We start from the raw sequence: 24653 nt of genomic DNA, 5'->3' as shown, positions 1-24653 counted from the left end.
GCAGGTGGGGGTAGGAATAGGAAAAAGAATAAAGATGGTTTCACAAATACTAAAATCAAATTTTTGATGCTTCTGGGCACACCCTACCCTGCTTTATATTTGGATTTGGACTTCTAGGTTCAAAGCCAATGTTCTTAGAAAGCTGGACTTCTAGGTTTAAAGCCAAGCTCAAATGGCCAATGTTCACAGTTGTTCCAGTGTTCTTAGTGGGCAGGAGGCCATGTTCCTCAGCTGGGCCAGCTCTGAGTAAGGCAGAGTCGAAAGGCTGTCATTGCCTCTCCAGCTGTCTTCCTCGGTGCCCCTTTTATAATAGTAGTATCCTCCAAGGCATGTGTGTGGGGGGTCTTCACAATCTTTTCTAGTTCCATTCAATACCGTGTTTTAGAAAATGATCTGAAACAAATTTACACTGAAATGTAAATGACTGACAGTTGAAAGTGTTACTTCTTCAGGGGAATTTGGATTAAAAAAAAGTTTATGTATTTATTTTGATAAATAGAGTGCAAGCAGGGGCAGAGAGAGAGAGAGAGAGAGAGAGAGAGAGAGAGGAATAGAGAGAGTCCCAAAAAGGCTCTGCACTGAGAGTGCGGAGCCTGATGTTGGGCTCAGTCTCACAAACTGTGAGATCATGACCTGAGCTGAAATCAGGAGTCAGATGCTTAACCGACTGAGCCACCCAGGTGCCCCAAGATTTTCATGTAAAATAACATACTCTCATACTAATTTTAAGAGTAGGGAAGGCATTCTGGGAACATCAGGTCTTCCTACTTAGGTGGTTAGTTACCTGCTCTATCTTGGTGTTCAAATTTCTCCTCTGTGGCTCAACTTTAGCAGGTGGCATGATTAGCACCAGCTGAACAGGAGAGCCAAATTGCTATCCTGATTTACAGAGTGTATTTCTAAAAAGTTTATTGGGGATTCTGAGGCATGAATCGCACCGTCTCTCCCTGACTTGTTCCTAAACCCCTTCAGTTACAGAAGAAGCTATTAAAATAGATGGCTCCTTTTTCCTTGCTGAGTCAGGGGAATGAGAGACATTTCTGGGAACTTGAATGCCTTCCAAGAATTGGGAAGGGCCAACAGTTCTATACACAGCCTTGTTTTAAAAGGAACTTCACCCTCCACATTCCGTATCCTTTAATTTAGGTTGTCATTTCCTTGTACATGTACAAATATTTACTCTTACTTTAGCATTGATTCAGTAAATATTATAGGATTGTTCCTAAGGCTCTTTGCTTCATGCTCACCTATATTAATGCTGTATACTGTACAGCATTTTTTAAAAACTATGATACAAAATAAGAATATATTTGACGTATGTCATTTCACATAACAACAGTTCCCTTCACTGTGCGTAAAAAAGTGTCATTTGATGTCTGAAATTGATTTCATAGGTCACTTGCAGTCAGGGGGCCAGGGCTCATGTTTGCACCTGGCTTGCATGTACATAAATGGTCATGTGTGGCATGAGTGCCTCTGATGATGGTGCTGATAATGTTGGCCTTTGGTAATCTGGCTGGCGGTGCCTTTTGTAAATTCATCACTCATTCCTAGCCTGAGGCCACTTTTTCCTCCCAGCAGTCTACCAAGGATGTCTTGAGTCTGAGGTGGTCTCCTGGAAATGGGGGTAGTAAGAGTAGATCTGGGATTCCCTAGTCCAACGAGAGACACACACATAATCCACATCACTAATTCCTTTTGGTGTAGCGGAAATGACAGAGAAAGTGGGAGGGAACCGGTTTTAGTGGGGAGAATCTGGGTGAGGTGTAGTGCTACACTTTTGTCCCACTTTCCATACAGGTCCAAGACAAGACAGCCCTTGCCCCTTACTTGCTTTTCCAAAATTGGCATGTTTTCAGTGGACAACTGAACTGGGGAGAGCCTCTGCCTTTTGAGGGGGAGTGTAGCAGATTCTAGGCATGGGAATATACACCAAAGAGAAAGGGGTGGTGGGGCTTGCCTGGAAATTGTTGAACTGAGGACAATGTAAGACATTGAGTATTTGCTTCCTCAGTGATTAACTCGTCAGTAAATTCAGACATGGAGTCTCAAGGGGAAACCCCTCCAACCCATTATCGCCAACGCTCGCGTACTCTGGGAAATGATTCCTGTGCTGTTTTATATAAGCTGAGAAACTTGCATTTTATACAAGCAGAGAAACACAGAAACCTGAAGTATGGGAACTGGAGGAATCGCTATTTATCTGAGTCCCATTAGATCAAAAGCGGATGTTTGAGTTAAAAACAGCGCTATTTCGGCTCACATTTAAGGCTATAGTTAAATCTCAAGTGTATAAATGTAAAGTCTTCATGTACTCCCTTTGACAAGATGGAAAACTTCTTTAGGGCAGAGACTGTATCTCATCCCTACTGTGCATCTCCTGTAAAACCAAGTGCCGTGCTATGCCATTTGTTGCTGTTCAATAAATATTTGTTAAGTGAACGATGCAACTAGAAGTTTCACTCCTACAAATTTTTATCTCAACCCAGCTTTTCTCAACACTCAGCCCACCCCCTGTCCCCTCCCTGACATCCTAGTCAGTGTGTGCCGAGGGAATGCAAACAAAACCCAATTAGGAAGGTAAATCTATTTGGAAATGCACACATATAAACAAATGTAGGCCAAAGGCAAATTTAAATGATTTCTCAGAATTGTCTGTGGTTATTATCCATGACCCTGTGCTGGCCCAATTCTTGCAGATAATCAGGTTATAGTTGATATTGGTTCTGCATTTCTACTTTAGAACAGAGGGAAAAGACAGGAGGATGCTGTGAGCACGGCTTAGGAGAAAACAAAGTCGTGGTGAGCTGAAGACACAAGACAAAAGGGTGGTATTTTTCTTAGCTGAATTCTATGTTGAATTGACCTTTAGACCACCCCTGGACAAGTTCAATTTGCTCTCTCTTTAGGTTGTTCAGGATTGGGCTGTGGGTGGTAGGTAGGATTTGTGAGACCAGAGAAGTTTGCCATTCACATCAGATGCCACCACTTCCCCAGTCCCCAGGGAACAGTTCTGGGTCATAGCTTTTGCTACCACATAGGCATCTGTCCCAGAAATTTGGGTTGCAGGAGAAAGTGATCCTTCCTCTTCAGAGCAGAGGCGCTGGGAGTTTGGAGAGGTGGAAGCTTAGAGGTGGAATCTTTGCAAAATTTATGTCAGGGCTCTGACTTGGAATTGTATGTTCAGTCTGGACCATTCGGAACCCCTCTATCTCATTCAACATTGCAGAGTGCAGGGCACAAAACAGGCCCTCCAGTGAATGAGTGGATGAGCACATGAAACCGCTGGCTGCAAACAGTCAAGTTTGTTCCTGCCCTTTTGTCATTTGCCTACACTTTCCAATGACCCACTGCACTCCCATTTAGAGGTGACTTACTGAGCCACGTACCTGCAGTTAGATAACTGTGATAGAAGTACGTTAGATGGGCATCTGTTTGGTGTCAGTCATGACAAAAGTTTTTATGTCTCTGGAAGTATTGGGTCATCCCCTGGTGACCTGTGCCTTTGACCTGGTCTAAAATTCCCATCATTATTATCGCTTAGGGGTCAGATAGCAAAGTTAAAGAATTGGATTTCTTTAGGAAGTCACAGAAAAATGTAATATGTGCTTATTTAGAACATCATAGATAATGTTGGTATTTTACTTAAGACCTTTACCCCTCTCCCAAGTTAGCTGGTTGAGTCCTTTGTTAATGAGTATATGAGATACAAGGCAAGTCCTTTAAAACCAAGAGTCGGTGGGAGGAAAGATCAGAGCACACGTAACCCCTCAAGGATTTCAGCTCAAAGACTGATTGGAACTTTTGCCTCTACCTATTTATTTATTTAAAATAGTTTTTATTTTTGAGAGAGGGAGAGAGAGCCCAAGAGCATGAGCAGGAGAGGGGCAGAGGAAGAGGGAGAAAGAGAATCTTGAGCAGGCTCCACACCCAGCCTGAAGCCTGACGCTGGGCTCAGTCTTATGTGAGATCATGATCTGAGCTGAGATCAAGAGTCAGACGCTTAACCCCTGGGACCACCCAGGCACCCCTTGCCTCTGCCTATTTAGACAGAAGAACCTGCTTTCCAGTTTCATCCAGGCTCTGCACCATCACCAGCTGGAAATTGAAATCCTTTGTAAGTAGCATTCAGTCTTCTAGGCTGCCAGATATGATGGATGCATCTAAAGACTAATCTTGGGGTCATCTCTGTAATCTTAGCTCATCCCAGGAGCAGCAGCTCCCTGTGATGCAAGCACTGAAGGTACTTTGAGGGGCATGGTACACTTTGAGGGGCAAAAAGTTCCATTTGTCCCCAAGGAAGATCGGGCATGGATATGGTCCAAGAGAAGTGATAACTCCCATCTGCCTCTTCTTCTGAGGCTAGTACTTTGCTACCAGATAAAGTTTCCTGAAATGCTGCTGTTGCGTCACAGTCCTGCTCAGCGATGCTGTCTGTTGTCCATCAGCTCGAACTCCCACTCTTATTCTGCCACCAATTTCACTTCTTTGCCTCACTTGAGATAGAGCTGCAGGTAGAGGAAGAAGCAGGCTAAAAGTCATGTGGGACCCATTTAACGGGCTTGCAAGAAAGCACAACAAGCATGTTGGGTAAACATATATGACAGTTTTTCAATAATGATTCACAATATATGCAATTTATTTATTAAAATTGGGATGGTAGGAGAGGCTATTCAGCTGGGATTAGGAAAACTTGAATATGAAGCCAGTTCTTCTATATTACTATTATAAATCCTTAGGTAATTTGGTTTTCTTCTGGTGTCTCAATTTCCCCAAAGGTATTTAGCCTACTGGATTGTTAAGGTGATCAGATTAGAGGATTGCGCAAGAGTCCCTTCAGATATTAAATTTTAAATTCAAAGCACTTTCAAGTACAAAATCTCATTTAGTGAATAAAAATTAGAGATTGCATTCTTTTTTTTAAATTTTTTTTAACGTTTATTTATTTTTTGAGACAGAGCATGAACGGGGAAGGGTCAGAGAGAGGGAGACACAGAATCTGAAACAGGCTCCAGGCTCTGGGCTGTCAGCACAGAGCCCGATGTAGGGCTCGAACTCACAGACCACGAGATCATGACCTGAGCCGAAGTCGGCCACTTAACCGACTGAGCCACCCAGGCGCCCTGAGATTGCATTAATTCTTAAGTATAGTGTTGTTTTGGTGGGGAGGGGTGTACTTAATAAAATGAGAATGTAATAAAAAAGTATTCGGTCTTCCCAGTATGCCTATGGCTTCCAGTCACTCTGCTATTCCTGAAGGCTATGGAAATCAGACCATGGGAGAGCTGTCCTGAACCCTCTGTAGCCAGAGTCAGCCTGAGGAGAACCTGGAGCCTCACCCAGGTATCACCCTGGGCTGGTACTTCCTTTTTTTTTTTTTTTTTTTAAGTTTATTCATTTATTTTGAGAGAGAGAGAGACAGAGACAACGCGAGTGGGGGAGGGGCAGCAAGAGAGGGAGAGAAAGAATCCCAAGCAGGCTCCATGGTCAGTGCAAAGCCCAACACAGGGCTCAATCTCACGAACTGTGAGATCATGACCTGAGCTGAAATGAAGAGTCGAATGCTTAATGGACTGAGCTACCCAGGCACCCCTGGCACTTCCTTTCTCTTGAGAGAGAAGTCAAGAACAGTGTTGCCCTTGGTTACATTTTAGGGAAGGGATGCTAAGGGGGTGCACTCATTAAAATGTATAGGGACAAAGTAACCCAATCGGTTTTAAAGTGTATGTGGGGTGGGAGGGGGTGTGTTTTGGGGGGTCAGGTTGGGGTGAGTGGTTACACCTGCTTCCTTCCATTTTCCAGGGCAAATGGCTTCAGCTGCTGCCCAGCAACAGCCGGCTAATCAAAGCCTTTGAGAGTGGCTTTGAAAATGTGTCAGCCAATAGCCATACAGGACCGGCCTAACAGCTGAAGGACACCCCCTCCCCTTCGCTGGAGCAGAGAATGGGGAAGGAGCAGATGGAAACCCTTCTCCCCTTGGCTGGCTCTCAGGGCACATTGTTATGCATTCAGGACTCAGAAGCTGAGACAGAGGCACACTCTTTACACACTTCTGCCCTCGGCCCAGAGCTCCGGAAGGAGTCTCGCAAATCCCTCTGTGGTCCTCTTCACTGGGTCTGAGGTGCAGGATCTTATCCAGTGCAGGCACCCTAGAAGGGTTTGCTCTCTATTAAATTTGCCTTCTCGTGTGGCATTAATCAAACAGCTGAACCATGCCGGCACTGCCGGAGCACAGCATTCATTATGGTCCCTGAGGGATCCCTTTCTCTAGATTTCAGACCCCTGGCTCCTGGAATAGAGATATCCGTTCTGCCGGGAAGTCCCCAAGTCTGAAGCGTGTTGCAGCCCACTCAGGAGACTTTTCTTCCCTGCATCCTCATTGCAATCCCCGTGGTTCCTGGAGTCCCTTCGGATTCCTTAAGTCCCCACGGCAATGAAGCTGACTTTTGGGAGCCACTGCACAGGGAGAAGAGCCTCCAACAAGGATGTGTATGGGAGTTTTCCGGACACAGCCATATGGCGTGCGTCTAGCCTCTTTTGTAAAATATTTTCCACGTTCCCTGTGGCAAGCGTCAGTTTCCAGAGGCTGAGGTTAGGGAAGTTCTCAGGCCTGCTTCCTTTGTCCTCCTGCCATTGAGGGCTGGGTGTCCAAGCTAATCTTTGTTCCCTGGGAGGTGTCTGGAGCAGTTGTCTGTCTGCAGAAGCCCCCATCCTCCCTCCACTCCTCTACCCCCACACACCCAGCGAACTCCTCTGGTGTTTCCCATACCAGGCTTTGCAGACAGAAACACCCACTCAGCAGGGGCGCCTGTGTGGCTCAGCTCATGAAGCGTCACACTCTTGATTTTGACTCAGGTCATGATCTCATGGTGGTGGGATCAAGCCCCGCATCAGGTTCTAAGCTGACAGCACAGAACCTGCTTGGGATTCTCTCTCTTCCTCTCTCTCTTCCCCTACCCACCCCCCCCAATAAATACATAAATATTTAAAAAAAAAAGAAACACCCACTCAGCCATAGCTCCCCTTTCAATGTCTTTTACATCAGATGAAATAGATGAAATGAATGAGGGCCTGTCTCTGTCATGATACCAAAAACCCTCTGCCCCAGAGATGGAGGAGCTCAGGATGATGGAAGTGCAGCAGGAGGAGAAGGTGCTTTTTTTAAATTGACTTTTTACTTTCAATTCCAATATAGTTAACATACAACATTGTATTAGTGCCAGATGTACACTACGGTGATTCAACAATTCTCGACATTACTCAGTGCTCATCACGGTACGTGTTCTCTTGTCCTCATCACCTATTTCACCCATCCCCCCACCCGCCTCCCCTCTAGCGACCATAGTTTGTTCTCTATAGTTAACAGTCTGTTTCTTGGTTTGTCTCTCTCTCTTTTTTTCCTTTGTTTATTTATTTTGTTTCTTAAATTCCACATATGAGTGGTATCTGTCTTTCTCTGACTAACTTAATCCCCCTAGCATTGTACTCTCTGGATCCATCCATGTTGTTGCAAATGGTAAGATTTCATTTTTCATGGCTGAACAATATTCCCATCGTGTATATACCACATCTTCTTTATCCATTCATCTATCATTCAGTACCTGGGCTACTTCCATAATTTTGGTATTATTAAAAAAACTGCAATAAACATGGGATATTTTTGTAATCTTCATATACATACCTAGTAGTGTGATTACTGGATCATAGGGTAGTTCTTTTCTTAATTTTTTGAGGATCCTCCGTACTGACTTCCACAGTAGCTGCACCAGTTTGCATTCCCACCAATAGTGCATGAGAGTTCTTTTTTCTCCACAACCTTGCCAATATTTGTGTTTTTTGTGTGTGTTTGGTTTTAGCCATTTTCACAGGTGTGAGGTGATATCTCATTATAGTTTTGATTTACATTTCCCTGATGATGAGTGATATTGAGAATCTTTTCATGTATCTGTTGGCCATCTTAATGTCTTTGGAGAAACGTGTGTTCATGTCTTGTCCCCATTTGTGTTAATCCTTATTTATTTTGAGAGCGAGAGAGAGAGAGAGAGATGGATAGGGAGAGTGGGGGAAGGGGCAGAGAGAGAGAATCCCAAGCTGGCTCCATTCTATCAGTCAGCGCAGAGCCTGACTCGGGGCTCAATCCCACAAACTGTGAGATTATGACTTGAGCCAAAACCTAGAGTTGGACGCTTAACCGACTGAGCCACCCAGGCGCCCCATCTTGTGCCCACTTTTAATTGGGTTATTTGTTTTGGGGGTGTTGAGTTGTATACATTTTTAAAATATATTTTAGATACTCTTTATCTGATATGTCATTTGCAAGAAAGGAGAGGCTGCCTTTAATATGAGAGGATGAATCAGGATGCCTGAGTCCTAGCTCCCTGTATGCAATAACCCATCTTCTGTGTGTAACTTTTTGCAGGATTATAAAAAACAGTCTAACCCAAATAAATACTTGATGTTTCTCTGGGTGCTTTTTTTTTTTTTTTTTTTTTTTTTTGCAGACATACAGTAAGTCTCTGAGCACTTACATGGACGTGGTGACATATGGAACTACGCGTTCATTACAGAGATGTGTGCACACAGTTGCTAATTCCTCTTGTTCCAGTCTCCTCAGGAAATTCTGTGTTTATGAGGTAAGACTTATTTCAGAGTCAAACAAAATCATGATAAGCATCTGACTCCAGCTGGGACCACTCTACCCTTTTCTTATTCAGGACTGGTGAAATTTTCAACACTTGAAAGAGGGTTTTGCTCGGCAGCAAATTCACCTTCACCTAGATAAGATTGCTGATGTTGTTTTTTCATCCACAAAAAGGAAAAGTCCTGGGGAAAGGTTTATGTGACTTTAATCTTAGAGGGGAAATAATTCTGCATCAGGGAAAGATGTAAGTTTCTTCTAGGGCTTTATGGAATTCTTTTTTGGCTTTCCAGAGAGAAGGGATTATTTTTCTTCAAGGAAATTTCAAGTATTAATAATAAATGACCTTATTGAGTGCTTCTATGTGGCAGACATTTCTGTAAGTGTACAGGTATCAACTTATTTATGATCCCTGTTTTACAGATATGAAAACTGAGGCACAGCAGGATTGAATCATTTGCCTAAAGTCACACAGCTTTTAAGTGGTGGAGTCAGGATTCAAACCTAGACAGTTTGGTTCCAGAACCTGCCCTCTTAAGTCTTATGGTTCCAGAACCTGCCCTCTTAAGTCCTATGATGAATACAATAAAACAAAAATCTAAACAAAGAAATAAACCATACAATGACCCAGATGGTGTCAGCTCCTTATCAAAGGCTGTCAACTAGTTTGTTGAATTTTCATGGCTTTGGCTTCTTCCTTCTCCCTGATTTTATATTGTTCACCATTCTAGCAGAGGGTAGCAGGGGAAGGGAGAAACAGAGGAACTCAAAATCCTTCACTTTACATGATCATCAGCCATTCTAGTAACTGTCAAGTGAGGAAAGTGATTATTTGTGTCCTCCTTCCTAGTATTGCCTCTGGTTCCCTGAATTGGAGACATTATTAATGCATTAAAGATTTTGGAAATCCTACCCTTTCTCATGGCCTTTCTTTTCTTCTACTTCAATTTGAATCATTTTAATAAGCACTCGCCTGGCCTTTGGCAATGAAGAGTTGTGGCCCACTACATTTTCCCAATTACAAGATTCCATCAAATGAAAGATGAGTTATGTTTTTAATACAGCGTTATTTTTTGAGGGGCATTGATGCGGATCGGGGTCACCAACCTTACCACATTATAAGTATATGCTGATTGTAAAACATCTTGGCCACAGAAATGTTAAAATGTGAGAAAAAAATGTGTCTTAGAATTGAGAAAATGTAGTATTTTATTTCCATCTTTCAACAAGGAATAAGCCTTGTTAAGGTAGTATTTTATAAGGGTTCTTCATACATGGTCTGCCCTCTCTGGGTATCAGAATTTTGATTACAGTTGTCAGCTGGAGTTCAGCCTGGTTCAGATATCTATTTTTAACAATAGCTGAAGGGTTGCTCTTTTTCAAGACAAGAGAAGGATTACTTAAGAATAAGGGAATGACTCATAGAAGGGTCAGAGCTTCTTTCTTGTTAGGAAGGAGCTGTCTTCAGTGGCTGCCCCCTAATGGGCTGGAAATTGCGTGAAGATTCCTACCTACGGCAGAAGGATTGAAAACCTCAAGGGAAGTGAGCCAGGTTTGAGATCCACCAGGGCAAGTGAAGAGATTCAAACTCTAGCAGTCAATTCAGACCTAAGGGTTTAGAATAACAGACTAGATTTGGAGCCAACAGTGGTTGAAAAACAAAAGATGGGCTTCTTAGGTCATCGTTGAGAACGGCCTTGGGATGTCTATGAGTTATCTTCAGGACTAGCTGGTGGATTCTTAAATTAGATGGACTTTGACGAAGGGACAAGAAGCAGAGTAGAGAGAATGAAAGCTAGACAAAAAACCAAGATTGTTTTGTCCATGGGAGTATTCCTAGCAATGGTAGGTAGCCTTAGCACAGTGCCTGGCCCATAAGAGGCATTAAATAAACATATGTTGCTTAAGTTAATAATTAAATCGTCTCTCTTGTAGAAGTTCATTTGTTCATTCATCTTTTCATCAAATTTTATATTGAGCACCATATATTTATATAGATGCTCTTAAGTGGGTAGATGTAGGTGCTTGATTCTATGGAAGTTTTGAAATTCCACATCTATGAGACACAGGATATATACAAGCAGTTTACTAAACACTTATCTTAAGCTTGCGCACATGTACATTGGACTGTAGTGTGTTCTGCTATTTATGTCCCATCTCTCATATCTAAAGACTCGATGTAGACTGGGAAATGTCTCTTCAGTTCAGGCAGGAACTCTCTTATTCTTTCATTTGCTTCTGCAGTGTCCGTTGACCAGTTCTGTGTACTGGGCCATTCATGTTAGATACTAGTGTCAGAGGCGATGCTTTCTTAAATGCCTGTTTAAGAGTGACTGTAGGCAGTGTGCAGTTTCTCAAAATTCAGAATTGGTTTGCAGAGTCCCCTCAGTAGGATTCCTGAGCTCCATTAGCTGCACAATTCTGAGTGTGCTGAAATGGAAGAAGATTGTTTTCCCTCAAAGTGTTCTGGGAAAATGTGAGTTGGCAGCTTTTTGTTACAATACGTCCATTTTCATGGTGCTGAAAATTTATCTCACTTATATCTGCTGCAGTGGTGGGAGGTCAGTACTTGCTCTAGTGTCAGCTTCCAGGTCGGTCTGAAGAAAGACTAACCTCTTTAGCAGAAGTTGTGAATGCTAAGATATCCCCTAGCTGTTCCACCAAGTAATTGTTTTGTACATGCAATGTTGTAGGCCAGTGGTTCCCAAATCAAGTTCATCTATTGGTGCCAAAGATAAAGTCATCACTGGTCACAGAAAAATGGAAGAAAAAAATAACACAATGCAGTGTGTGTGTGTGTGTGTGTGTGTGTGTATGCGCACACACACACACGTATGTACACATATGCACACATACATGTGCATATGAATGTGTACGTGTTTAAATATTTATATTAATTTTATGTACCTAAATGTGGGTGCAGGGTTGCTAGCTGTACTTTCATGGGAGGAATTATCCTTTATTCTGAGATTATGTCCTTTGTATGTTTTTGGCATCAAAATTATCTTTATTTTAAGGTGCTTGGGTGGCTCAATTGGTTAAACATCTGACTTCAGATCAGGTCATGATCTCACAGTTTGTGAGTTTGAGCCCCACATCAGGCTCTGTGCTGACAGCTCAGAGCCTGGAGCCTGCTTCAGATTCTGTGTCTGCCTGTCTCTCTGCCTCTCCCCTGTTCACACTCTGTCTCTCTCTCTCTCAAAAATAAACATTAAAAATTTATCTTTATTGTATAAAATTATGGCAATGGTAGATAACTCTTTTTAATGTTCTTATTTGGAAAAATAAAAGTTTGATGACCCTGTGGTTGCCATTTGGGAATTTTATAAATTTAACTGGGCCATGATGTATAGGTCTGGAAATCACTGAAATGCTACACGAGGCACTGTGAAGGGTAAAAAGGAATGACTCTTTGCTCTCCAAGAGTAAGCAATTCCTGTAGGAAAATTAGACACTTAGGCAAAATAGCCTGCACGAAGTTAACTTTCAAAGCTGTGTTTGATAAGTGGATTGTGCCATTATAGGTGGGTAGATGAACATACCTATTATATACAAGAACAATTTAACCACCCTGAAAAAATATTTACCATCCTGAGACAAAGAAAGGTTGTCCAAGGTTTCAGAAGAAACAAACACAACTTGACTTTCTCATAAAGCCTGGGTTTCATTGATTTACCTATGTCAGTTTTGCTCTTTAATGTCAGAAATAAAGTTGGGCAGTTACGATGAAAATGGTGTTCAGGGAGTGGAGCTAGAAGTACCCAGAATGGGCTTCAAAATCTGGGCTACTCAATGATGTATCTGAGCTTTTGCTGTGTAACAAAACATTCTAAAACTTCTTGGCTTAAAACAACAAACATATATTAAGGTCCTAATGATGTAGGTTATTTGGACAATCCTGATTGGGTTGGCTTTGCTAATGTTGTTCATGTGTCCAGAGTCAGCTGGTGGATTGACTGTTGCCTGGGTTATCTAGTATGAGCTCACTCACAAGTCTGGCAGTTGACTGGTTGTCGATTGGTACCATAGTGGTGACTAGATCACATGTTTCTTTTTTTTTTTTTTCAACGTTTTTTATTTATTTTTGGGACAGAGAGAGACAGAGCATGAACGGGGGAGGGGCAGAGAGAGAGGGAGACACAGAATCGGAAACAGGCTCCAGGCTCCGAGCCATCAGCCCAGAGCCTGACGCGGGGCTCGAACTCACAGACCGCGAGATCGTGACCTGGCTGAAGTCGGACGCTTAACCGACTGCGCCACCCAGGCGCCCCTAGATCACATGTTTCTATTCATCCAGTAAGCTTGTGGAGATTTCCTCACATCTCCACAGAGGCTGCAGGAGCTGGGCACTGATAAATATTTGAAACACCTATGCCTGTACCCTGGGAATTTAATCTTAGGTAAGAAAGAAAGCTCCATTTCATCTTTGATTTTTTGAGCACATGGGATGAGGTGAGGAAAGCAAAGTGAAACAAGATATAGTTTCTGCCTTCATGGAGTTTATAGTCTAATGGGAATACACAGATGAGAAACCAGATAATGAAACACACACGCACGGGTAAGTATAGGATGTTATGAGGAATCAAGGGGGACATTGATCCTGAGTGGGTAGATGGGATATCCATTAGTAGGCTAGGCTGCTTACATATAAACTCCTTAATGTTCATAACATCCCTATAAGGCAGGTGCTATGGGTATCCCTGTTTTACAGAAAAAAGAAAAGTTGGATCACAGAAAGGTTAAGTGATGTGCTTGAGGTCACAAAACTGGTAAGTGGCAGAATTGGAATTTGTGTACAGAGTACCTGTTCTTAGCTTGCCACAATCCATGTTCTTGACCATTTCCATTTGCTGCCTATGGAAATGGGGATAGGGGAGAAGTGGGTATAATTGAAGGATCATTCAGACTTCCTACAGAATAACTTGGTTCCGAGCTGAATTCCTGGATAGGTATAAGTTCTATTCTCTGTAAATAGCCTTTGGATACTTGCAAGTTTCAATCTCTGTGAGTGATGCTCATGTGTGTGTTTGCACATGAACACACGCAGGCCTGTGCCCACATGCACCCACGTATAGAGAGGATTGAACTCTAACAGATAGATATATAAATTGGTCCATATGGTAGGTTTCAGCTTTCTTTGTTCCTTTAATTAACTGTATCTATCTGTCCATTCATCTATTCTAATTTCTTTCTATTTGGAATCTCCTTCCTACCCTGGGACTGGGTTATTTGGATTTTCTTCCTGTTTTTGTTTCCTTTTTTTTTTTTTTCTTCAGGTTGTCAGGTTCTGCTTTCTCATTGCCAGAGGTTCCCTTCTGCTGACAAAGGAGGTGGCCCCCTCCCTCCTTTCCTTCTCTTAAACCTTAAGCATTGACTAGGTTCCCTATGACAGGTGATACTATATGAGAGAGCAAAGGAAGCCTTCCTCAACAATGGCTAATCAATCAGAGAGACACAGCCACTTTTGCTGGGAGTAGAATATGCCTGAAAAAGGGAGGGGGGCTAACAAATCATTTAAGACTGAGCTCAGACATTCATTTATGGGATGTGTGTGTGTGTGCATGCATATGTGTGTGTGCGTGTATGTGTGAGAGTGATATACTCTAAGGGAGATATTTAGAACTTACACTTCAGTGAAAGGCAGAGGTTTGTTTTGTTTTAAAGTTTATTTATTTATTTTGCACACGTGAGAGTGCATAAGTGGGGGAAAGGACAGAAAGAGAGAGAGAGAGAGAGATTGAGAGACAGAGAGAGAATCCCAAGCAGGCTCTGAGCTATCAGTGCAGAGCCTGATGTGGGGCTCAAACTCATGAACCACAAGACCATGACCTGAGCAGAAATCAAGAGCCAGATGCTTAAGCAACTGAGCCACCCAGATGTCCAAAAGCAGAGGTTATCTAATTTCTGATTTTGGTTCTTCAACTGTTTCTGTACGTCTACATTATGCAAGAAATGTGCTAACTACAACCAAGGACAGCCTCTGTATATTATTTTCTGCTGTCGTCATAACAAATGATCACAAACTATATCCCAATGGTCTTGTAGCCAGGAAATCTGACATGGGCCTCACTGGGATAAAAACCAAGGTATTGACAGGGCTGCGTTCCTTTCTGGAGGCTCTAGGGAAGGACCTGTTTCCTCACTCAGGTTTTTTAGCTGCATTCAGTTCCTTGCAGTTGTAGGACTGAGGTCCCCTAGCAAACTGATTGTAGGTCCATTCTCAACTCCTTCCCACCCTCTCCTGTTCTGAACACCCCCCCTTAGTCCCTCACATCAGATCAAGCCCTGCCAATCCAGCCTTCCCAAATCTCTGTACTTTGTTCTTTCCTCTCAGGTGCACTGTTTCATTTTGGTTCTCATCCTCTCGCCTAGGGATTTACAACATAACCTTGATTGGATTCCCTCTCTCCCAGTCCCTCATCACTCACATGTGTCTTCTCAAAGCACAGGTCTGATCATGAAAATGACACTCTTTTATTTAAAGCTTTTTTTTTCCTATCTGGTCACAATGTGCCCCTTAAACCACATCCTCCATGGTGGCCTCCTATCCCACTTCACTTTCTGCTCCAAACACACCAGGCACCTTCAGACTCTGCCTTTGCCCAGGCTGTTCCTCTGCCTTGAGTTCTCCCCCATTGAACTCAAGCTTGTCAAAATCCACAGGTCATCTTCAAAGTGCAGGTCAGATGAGGCCTCCTCTGGGAGGACGTATGTGATTTGTCAGGTGGCTGTCCCCTCCCTCAGTGTTGAGGTGGCACTGAGTCTTGAGCTTACTTATGTCCATGCATTGGAGTCACTTATTTAAATCTGTCTTCCTTCTGGACCCTGTGAGACAGAACTAGGTTGTCTTAGTCATCTTTGCATCCCCCCAACACACAGTAGGCTCCGATGACGGCTGGCTGAATTGACCTGATCTTGTTGAATTGGTGTGATGTTTTTACGCAGCAGTGAGATGGTGACTGTGGCCATCTGTAGAGGCAGTGTGCTGACCATCCGCCATACCCGAGGGGTCATCTGGGGCAGTGCTTGGCAGGACTCTGGAGACAGACCTGAAGAAGAGCACTAGCTTGCACCAGGGATGGACAAGTCCCTGGAAATTTGCAGCATCCCGTCCCCTCCCTCCGGAGAAGGCCCTTATTTGAGATCTCTCTTCCCCTCATTAGCTGAGCTTGCTGAGTGTTCCCCAGCTGCAGCTTCCTTTGGTCCTTCTCCGGCTTCCACTGTTTGTTTATTTTCTTTCCTGTCAGCCTCTTCCTCTGCTGTGGTTGTAAATAGAGCTGATGACTGTCAGCTCCGGGGCCTGTGCAGTGAACCTGCCCCATGTCAGTGGCAGGTCAGGTAGACTCTAGCATCAGATGCTGCGGGTTAGCCCTCAGGCTAAGAAGCTTCTCCAGGCACTGGCCCAAGCTGCCCAGCAGATTTTGCTCTTGACCATCCAAATGGAACTTTACAGACAGAAGCGTCATGTGACATGCTCCATCCCCTCTGGATGGGTGCTCCCTTTTGCTCCTGTTCTTGCCACGGCAACCTCCTGGTCACAGGTTGGTCAGGTGGCAGAGGGGCACTCAGACTTGCCTGCAGTGTAGAGTGATGTGTGACACCAAACGTTTCGTGCATTATAGTCTTTCTTGCCAGCTTTTCCCTTCTCTTTGAGAAAGTTGGAGCTGTGCTTGGTCTAAAGTGTCTAGCTATTCCAAATTCCTAAGGCAGAGTGGCCTTGCCAGTTGGTCATGGAAGGAGATGGAGACAACCTTGACAGCAGGCTAGGAATATGGTGCTTCATCTTTCCCCCCACACCACCTAGTCAAGTGATGTTTCCAGCCTGGTCCGTCTTTGAGCCAAGGCAGTGCCTCCTCTCTCCCCCATGCCAGTTACCCGAGTTCACCTCCTTCCCCTCTGTGCAACTCAGGGGATCTCCTCCCTCCTCCCTCCTCCCCCTCCTTCTGCCACCCCCCTGCTCTCTGCCTCTCCCTGAATTCTCCAGAGCAGCCGGCCCCTCAGTGATGAGCTGTCAGCGGGAGAGCCACACAACACAGGCAGTGGCATCCTGCTTCAGTCTTCAGTCCTCCCCCAACTCGGCGTGGCAGTGCGCATCATCTGTCAGAGTGCCCCTCTCCCTCCCTCCGCCTCCCCACCCCCTTCCCTTGCCGCCAGCTCTTTCCCCGTTCATGAGATGCAAAGCCCTGGCGGGCGGGTGAGCGGAGCGGATCGGGAGCAGGAGCCGCACATTGCAGCAGCTCTGCCAGGGGCGCAGAGGTGAGGTGGGCCGTGTCCCTCTGCCACCCTCTCCCATGTACCAGGAGGTGGCTGACTCTGTCACTCAGGGCCTCACCGAGCCATGCCCAGCTGGGGCCGGGGCCAGCCACACCTTCCCGGCGGCACTGCCCACCGCCAGACAGGTAAGAGAGAGCAGCTCCTTCCAGCAGGGCCTGGATGGATCTCTGGACTGGCCAACCCCGGCCACAAGTCTTGCTGAGAAGGGCAGGGCACCGCAGGGCAGAAGAGGCACTGCCCTCCTGTCAGTCCTTGTTCATTCTGTCACAGAGCTTTGCAGAGGGGGGCAAGCCTGTCACCCTTGCCCGGAGCGAGAGTGCAGGAATATGCCCATTCTTCCCACTTAGTGGGCGCCAAGCTGCAAATGTCCTTTTTTTGTGTTCTTTTTTTCTCCCCAGTCCTAACTCCTCATACCCCCTGAAACCTGTTTCCTGGTCCCAAGAGATGCCATTTCTTCGCTCAGATCCCTTGTTGGGCGGGGGGGGGGGGGGGGGGGGGGTTGATATCAGGACTGTGGCACTGCCTCTTTTCGCTCCATTCATGTCTTTTCTGCTGCTGTTTTAAGTGGGTCGTCTGCACAGCAGTCTGACTGCCCACAGCATCTGTTTTGTTTCGTCCAAGTGCAGGTCCCGGTGTTGCTGGTGACTAACACTGGTGACACATTCCAGTGCAGGATTCACAATCACAATGAGTCGGAGGCAGATGAAGGTACATTGGAGGTCACCAGTTTTTTCTGTTGTTATCTTTCCCCCCAGCTTTGTTGAGGTGGAATTAACAAATAAAATTGTGATATGTTTAAAATGTCCAATGTGATGATCTGGTAGACACATGGCGAAAGGATTCCCACCATTGAGGTAACTAACATCCATCGGCAGGTTACTGATTTCTTTCTTTTATTAATTAAATTTGTTTTATTATTATATACATTGCTGGAATAACATCATAATTAAAATTTTGCTCACATTCTGGATTGTTTGCTTGAACATATTCTTAAAACTAGACTTGCTGGGACAAGGTTTTTTGTTTTTGTTTTTGTTTTAACTGAGATATAATTGCCATGTACCATTATATTAGTTTCAGGTGTACAACACAATGATTTGGTTTGTGTATGTATCGCAAAGTGATTGCCACAATAAATGTAGTTAGTATCCATCATCATACATAGCTACTGGGTTTTTGTTTTGTTTTTTTGTGTGTGTGTGTTTTTTTTTCCTGGCAGGTCACCAATTGCTAAGCAGTGAATTGAGGGCATAGTTGCCACTTATAGGAGGTGATGAGTCCCTGGCATCAGCTAAATGGGTGCTTCTCGGGGCTGTCTCGGTAGTGACTTTTGGGAGGTGTGGAGGAGGAGAGTGGTTTTTCTGTTTCTGTGTTAGAGCCACTCAGTGTCAATCCACTGTTTCACACACATCCTGAAAATCTGGCTTTCAGGTCCTTCTAAGTCCTGATCTTGGGGTGCTTTCAAAGTAATGAAATAAGAAGGAAAACCTGCTGCATCCTGCAGTGTGGGTTGTTTTTTGGATTATTTGTTCCTACAGATTTGGAAAACTTGAGGGTTTTCTTGGAAGATGGAGGAGGTGCTGGAAAGTGGGGGAATGAGATAGCTGTGATCCTGAGATCATATCAGTGTTTGGGAAAAGCTCAGAGCTGTAAACATGCAATGTGATATTATGCTATCGATGGCTGTTATTTTGGGAGTGATAGCCCCGTGAGCACTGAATCAATCCCGTAAACTAGTTTTTGTTAACCATTTGCTCTCTTCTCAGTCCTTAGAGTAGGTTTCCTAGAGAAGGTCCATGGGCCTGGGGTGAACAGGGCTGTTAGAGTATGTAGACAGCCCTGTAGTCCACTGTGTCCAGGCGTCACTAAGCCACCCCTGGGGACCGGCTCCATTAGTCACTTAAAAAAAAAAATTCACCCAGTGCCTAATACACAAAGAATTGCAAAACTTTCTCATAATATGTGTCTGGTTGGATTAAGTCTGATACTGAAGCCAAGGTCTTTCTTTCATGGGTCAGTTAACTCTGACCTGAAGATCATGGTTCCTTAGCTACGATAGCCATTTCACAAATGCCAGGTACTCCTAGGGGAGTGAGTGAGAGTGTGGATGGATGGCTGAGCAAATCCCATCATAGTTCCATTAACAAAAGCCTCCAAACGTGGATCTCAGTGATGAAGATCTGTTCACGCCGATATGTTGTATAGAGTAGGGAAAGCCCTGGTGGTCCTGGGTTCAAGTCTCCCTAGGGCCATTAATGGAATTACCATGGGCCCTTCACTCAGGGCTACTGAACAACTTTGCTTCTGTAGTCTGTAAAATGGGCACAATAATCAGCACCCAGCTTACTTCCAAAGGTTTTTGTGAGATCTACTAGAAGGAATAATGGTAGCTCCCAGCTACCAAGATGTGCCAGACACCTTTGCTAGGTAATTTCCCTACATGATGCTGTTTAATCCTCTCGACTTCCCAGAGCATATTGAGGCTAGGAGGTTAAGAACTGATCAAATTCAGCCAGAGAAGTGAAAGCAATTTGTAGGTTGTGATTGTGCCACATAAATGTAAGCTTTGTTTTGTGTGATGGCTTCATGGCTTAGACTTTTTGTGCTGCCCATCCTATCCCAGACTGTTTTGTGCTCTTTTATTTCCTCTTGGTCCACACATCTACACCTCCAGAGATGCTAGAAGTGCTCCTTTGCTCCCCATCTGCGCCTCAGGGATTAGGATGTTTTTCACTGGCCAGGAAGCTTCAGCCTTCTCATCGGGTCCTTTGCTAGTGTGCTGTGTATGGAATTTCCAAAAGGCTTCTGATTTTTCAACAAAAGGTCCTCGAAGGAAGAGGGCCTCTTCCGACCAGGCCTTGTCTCTCAAGGAAAAGTGTTAGAATCTGCTCGGCATCTTTGTGCATCAGAGTGCACTCACACAGCCCTGGGGCCTCCTCCTGCCCCCAGCGCGGACATTAATGTGCGCCCAGCACAGGCTCAAAAGCAAGTTGCCTCCTTTCCCTGAGGGCTCTGTGAAGGTAGGAGCAGATCCCAGTGGGAGAGCTGTCCCTGGAGGAGGCCGGGGCTCCACTCCACTGATTTCTACCACTGTTGCTGCACCAGAGCCCGCCCCTGGTCTGATGGCTATGAGGAGTTTCCTTTTCGCGTGACTCTAAGTGGCTGGCCAGAATGGAGCTGGTGAAAGCCATTGGCTGAAGTCATTGAAAATGGAGGATTAGAAACAGCTTGTTTTATATTCAGAGGAGGGGAGAGGGCCGAAGCTGCCTTCTGCCCACAGCTGTAGACCCTGATGGCAAATGGTAGAGCTTTTGTTACTGCCTAAGGAGGGGAAGAGATTGATAGCCAGCGCCCTGGCACCACAAGATAGGAGGAGAGAGACACATTTCAGTTGTGGCAGTCCCTCGTGCTTACATCACAGCCCCAGGGCTTTGAAAACTAGGTCCTGCTGCGCTCTCTCTCTGGCCTGCTGCCCCTTCCTCTGCAGCCTCCATCCCCACACCCATTTGGTGTTGGGCCTCTGCTCTGTGACTGACACCGTCAGTGTGACTTCATGTTTTCATGAGACTGAATAATGTACAATCCATGTTTGCTTATATATCCCACTGAATTCTTACAGTAAAACAGGAGGTTGGCATTGCCTTAGTAATTCTGATTTCATAGATAAGAAAGCAAGGTCTTCAGCCAAGATGACCCAGCAATGAATGGGCAGAGTTGGAACGTGAACCCTTGTCCCCAGATCCTGGAGCCTGTACCATTTCTATGACTCTGTACATGGTCTCACTCACTTGTCTGCTGGCTGGTTCAGCAAATGTTTATTGAGCATCTTCTTGGTGCCAGGCACTGTACGTGGTGTTGGAGATGTAGAGATGGCAAATACAGCTTTCACTTACATAATGTGCACAGGTAATGTACTCTGCCTGGTACATTGTTTGGCACACAGGAAATGCCTCAATGTTAGTTGAATAAATGGATGAATGAATGAATGAATGAATGAATACACTTTCCTGCCCTTGATGAACCTAAGAGTCTGATTAGTAGAAGAGAGTTGCAGGCACCAGATCAGGCCATGTTCTGATACACAGAAGCATGTCTGGGAGCACATGGTAGGGCACTTATGGAATCTGGGTGTGCAGGGGAGGCTGCTTGGAGGAAGTGGTCCTGAAGTGCAATTTGAAGGATGAGAAGGCATGAACGAGGCCCAGAGATGTGGAGCCTGTGGTATGCGCTCAAGATTGTGAACCACATGGAGTCATTGGAGCATGAAAAACAAACCAGGGGAGTGGTGGGTGGCCCTCGAGGCAGGTGGGACCCAGCTCTTGGGGAGCTCATGTGTTAGGATGTTTAACTTTATCCATAGGCCAGGGGGCTTATAGGTTGTGAGGAGAAGTGAATGTAGTCATATTTGTGATTTAAACTGGTTACTATGGCTGCAAAATGGAGCTGAAGTTAAGGGGGTAGGTTGATCACAGATACCAAAGACAACGAGGACAAGAACCAGGGATGAACAAGTGGGACATGTAGCAGGGCAGTACTAGTAAGGATGGAGAGGAGGGGACAGATGTGAAAATGATGAGGGAGATTTGACCAGTAAGATCTGGTAATTGGTTGACTATAGGAGATAAGAGAAAAGGGAGTAGTGTCTAATTACTTCCTTATTTCTGAGTTGCTCAGTTGTTGGTGCTTGAGTTGCTCAGTGGTTGGTGGTGTCAGAAACTGAGACCAGGAATTCCAGAGGAAGATTTGTATGTGTATGTAAGGTGATGGGGGTGGGGTGGGGGATAAAATGGGTCAGGAGAAGAAGGGGCTATGATATCGTTAATTATTAGACATATTTTTATTTGTTGTGCCTGTGGGATACCTGACGGGTATGTTCAGCAACCCATGGGCTGTAAAGAATCTATATGATTGGAAGAGCGACCAGAATTAGAGGAAAATATTCAGAAGTGGTCAGTATACCCAATGTAGTTGGGACTACAGGCGAGGATGAGATTGCCCAAGGAGCATTTAAAGAGAGAAGAGCAGGAAACCAAGGTTAGAGGGCAGGAGAATGTCAGCATTATGGAGTGGGCAGAGGAGGAGCCAGCAAAGGAGACCAAGGAGGTCAAGGGGGTGGAGGTGCCAAAACTAAATCACCACCATAGCAAATGCACCCAGAGGTCCATGAAGACAAGGACCATGGACCACTGAACCTCACAATATGGAAGTTGCTCTTTCAAGGGAGCGGTAGGGATAGAAACCAAACTGCAAAGGATGGAGGAAGGGATAGGAAGTGGGGAAACAGGAAATTCTTTCAGGGAGCTTTGCTGACAAAAGGAGGAACCTCCCACCCCAGGGGAGAATATTTTTGTAATGAAAGAGTATTTTTATTTATAAGTATAGAATAACATGGGAGAAGGAAAGAATAAAGGTACAGGGTTGATAAAGCAGGGCAGATGGGAAGGAGGGGCTCAGGGCCACAGGAGGAAGGATTTACCTTGAGTAGACACATCCATGAATGGTGGGAAGGAAGGAAAGTTGTGTGTAAGTGTGGCTAGAATCGCAGGGGATGAGACAGGGAAAGGGCTTGAGATACTTCATATCTGAGGCCTCAATTATCTTGGTGAACCAGGAGATCAGGGTAGGGGTGTGTGAAGGATTGTGTGTGTTGCATGAGCCCTCTCTTTGCCTCCACTGTGGACTCCCACCCTTCAGCTGCCTTCATGGAAGCCAGCTGGCCAATGGGAAGCTAGTTTGTAAAAGCCAAGTTCACTGTTTGAGGCTGAGGTTACAATAGGAATGAAGAAGGGTTGGGGAGGTAAGCACACAGGTCGTCATTTGTATCCTGATCCAAGACTTACTTACCGTCCTGGATTCTGGTTGTGGAGATGGGCAGCTCAGCAGTGGGAAGAAAGGATATGGCGGGATTCCACCCCAGGAGCTCTGGGCTGGAGTTCTGACCATGCCTTACGAAATGTGACCTTGGGCAAAGTCTTTAAAGTTTACTTTCTGTAGGTGATAACAAAGACTCATACCCCCTCGAAACCTCTATGAATTTTGGCAACTGCTCCATAGAAGTCAAATAAAAGGTTTTTCTGAAAATGGATTTATTCGTGGGAAAGAAAACTTACAATACAGGAAATCAATTCCTATTCAAATTGCCTCTTTCTGTATTTCAGTTTTCTTGCACTAATAGTTTACACTTCATAGGCTTATTTTACTGAAGCATATATTGTCAGTGGTCACACTATTTAAAACAGTTTTATGCACAATTTTAAATATACACAAGAGAATAGAACAGGGAACACCTGTGTATAACCTCCCAGCTTCAACACCCTGCACTCCCATCCACCCTAAATGATTTTGAAGCAATTCCCAGATAACATATTATTTCAACTCTAAATATTTCAGAATGTATTTCTATATAATAAGTTGCTTAAGAAAAAAAACCCCTCAATATCACATTAATATCAATATCTAATCAGTGCTTAAATTTCTTGTAATATTTTATGGTTTTAAATTTGAATCAGGGTCCAAAATAAACTCCACATATTGCATTTGGTTGATAGATAGATAGATAGATATGTGTGTGTGTGTGTGTGTGTGTGCGTGTGTCCACACACACGCACACACACACACACACACATCTAACACTGGTGACCATTGTTGGAGGAACAGTCCTATAATTCCTAAAATCCCTATAACATTTCATTTTGTGTCATTTTGCCCCGTGTTGGTGTACCATTTAATTTTAGGAGGCCTAAGGAACAATTGCATTAGACTCCAAAGTTTCTGAAGTTTAATTTTAAAATTCCTTCTAGATACACTTAAAAGGAGAAGCATAACAATAGTGAATAAAGAAAAGAAGACAGAAAAGGCTCAGTGAGTGGTAAGGAGACACATGAGAGCTCAAGAGGAACAAAAGAGAATGAAAAAGGTACCAGAGACACATGTAACCCCCTATCCACCAAGACGCTTGAAAAGCCTCACAAACGTGTTTCATACATTTTTGTGTCACCTCGGTTAGCAGGTAGTACACATGAATATTTTAATAACAACGTTGTATTCATTTAGGGCATTTTCCCGAACAGTGTATCAAATAGTGGGCAGATGTCATCCAAGTAATCCCCTATGTGAAGTAGGGAAGTAGTAGGAATCCTAATTCCCATTTTACAGGTGACGAAACAGACGAGACGGCTAATGATCGTGGCTCACATTACACACTCATTTGCCGTTTGCCGTTTGCCAAGCATTGCTCGAGCCACTCGGTTAATCCATGTAACAATCCTCTAATAAGCCTACAGCTTTGGTACTGTTATCTTCATTCTACCTGTGATGAAAACGACTCAGGAGGAGTAATGTGCCCATAGTCACAGATCTGGAAAATTACAGAGTAGGGATTGAAACTCAGGCCTGTCCAACCCACTTTTCTTTTTTCCAGGTCAGTATACTCCCCACTAAATCAATTTTTTTAAAAAAATCGATTTTTTTAAAAAGACATATATACTTACTTGCTGGCAAAATTCTATTTCAATATTTTTATTTATTTTTGAGAGAGAGTGTGTGAAGTGGGGAGGGACAGAGAGAGAGGGAGACACAGAATCCAAAGCAGGCTCCAGGCTCCAAGCTGTCAGCACAGAGCCCGACTCGAGGCTCAAACTCACGAACTGTGAGATCATGACCTGAGCCGAAGTCGGATGCTTAACTGACTGAGCCACCCAGGCACCCCTGGCAAAATTCTATTTAAAGAGAAGTCCAGAGT

At 44.4% G+C, this 24653-nt stretch overlaps 1 protein-coding gene across 5 annotated transcripts in view; it reads left to right on the top strand.

Moving 5' to 3' along the window:
- The window catches only part of RGS8 (regulator of G protein signaling 8), a 132557-nt gene that overhangs the window by 72906 nt on the left and 34998 nt on the right, over positions 1-24653 (top strand). The window contains exon 1 of one of the 5 annotated variants that reach the window (XM_019427546.2): positions 8506-8633. The exons of 2 other annotated variants lie outside the window; for them this stretch is intronic. In XM_019427546.2, the coding sequence (XP_019283091.1) occupies positions 8529-8633 (105 nt within the window). In that variant the 5' untranslated portion in view covers positions 8506-8528. Of the gene's footprint in view, positions 1-8505; positions 8634-16630; positions 17038-24653 lie in introns of those variants that run through there. 2 more of the 5 variants (XM_019427538.2, XM_019427596.2) reach the window with 2 other exon arrangements.

The sequence above is a fragment of the Panthera pardus genome, unplaced genomic scaffold (genome assembly GCF_024362965.1).
Source record: "Panthera pardus isolate Hobbes unplaced genomic scaffold, ASM2436296v1 HiC_scaffold_21, whole genome shotgun sequence".
Classification (NCBI taxonomy): domain Eukaryota; kingdom Metazoa; phylum Chordata; class Mammalia; order Carnivora; family Felidae; genus Panthera; species Panthera pardus.
The sequence above is the reverse complement of the archived record's forward strand: the minus strand, read 5'-3'. Positions and strand labels throughout refer to the sequence as shown.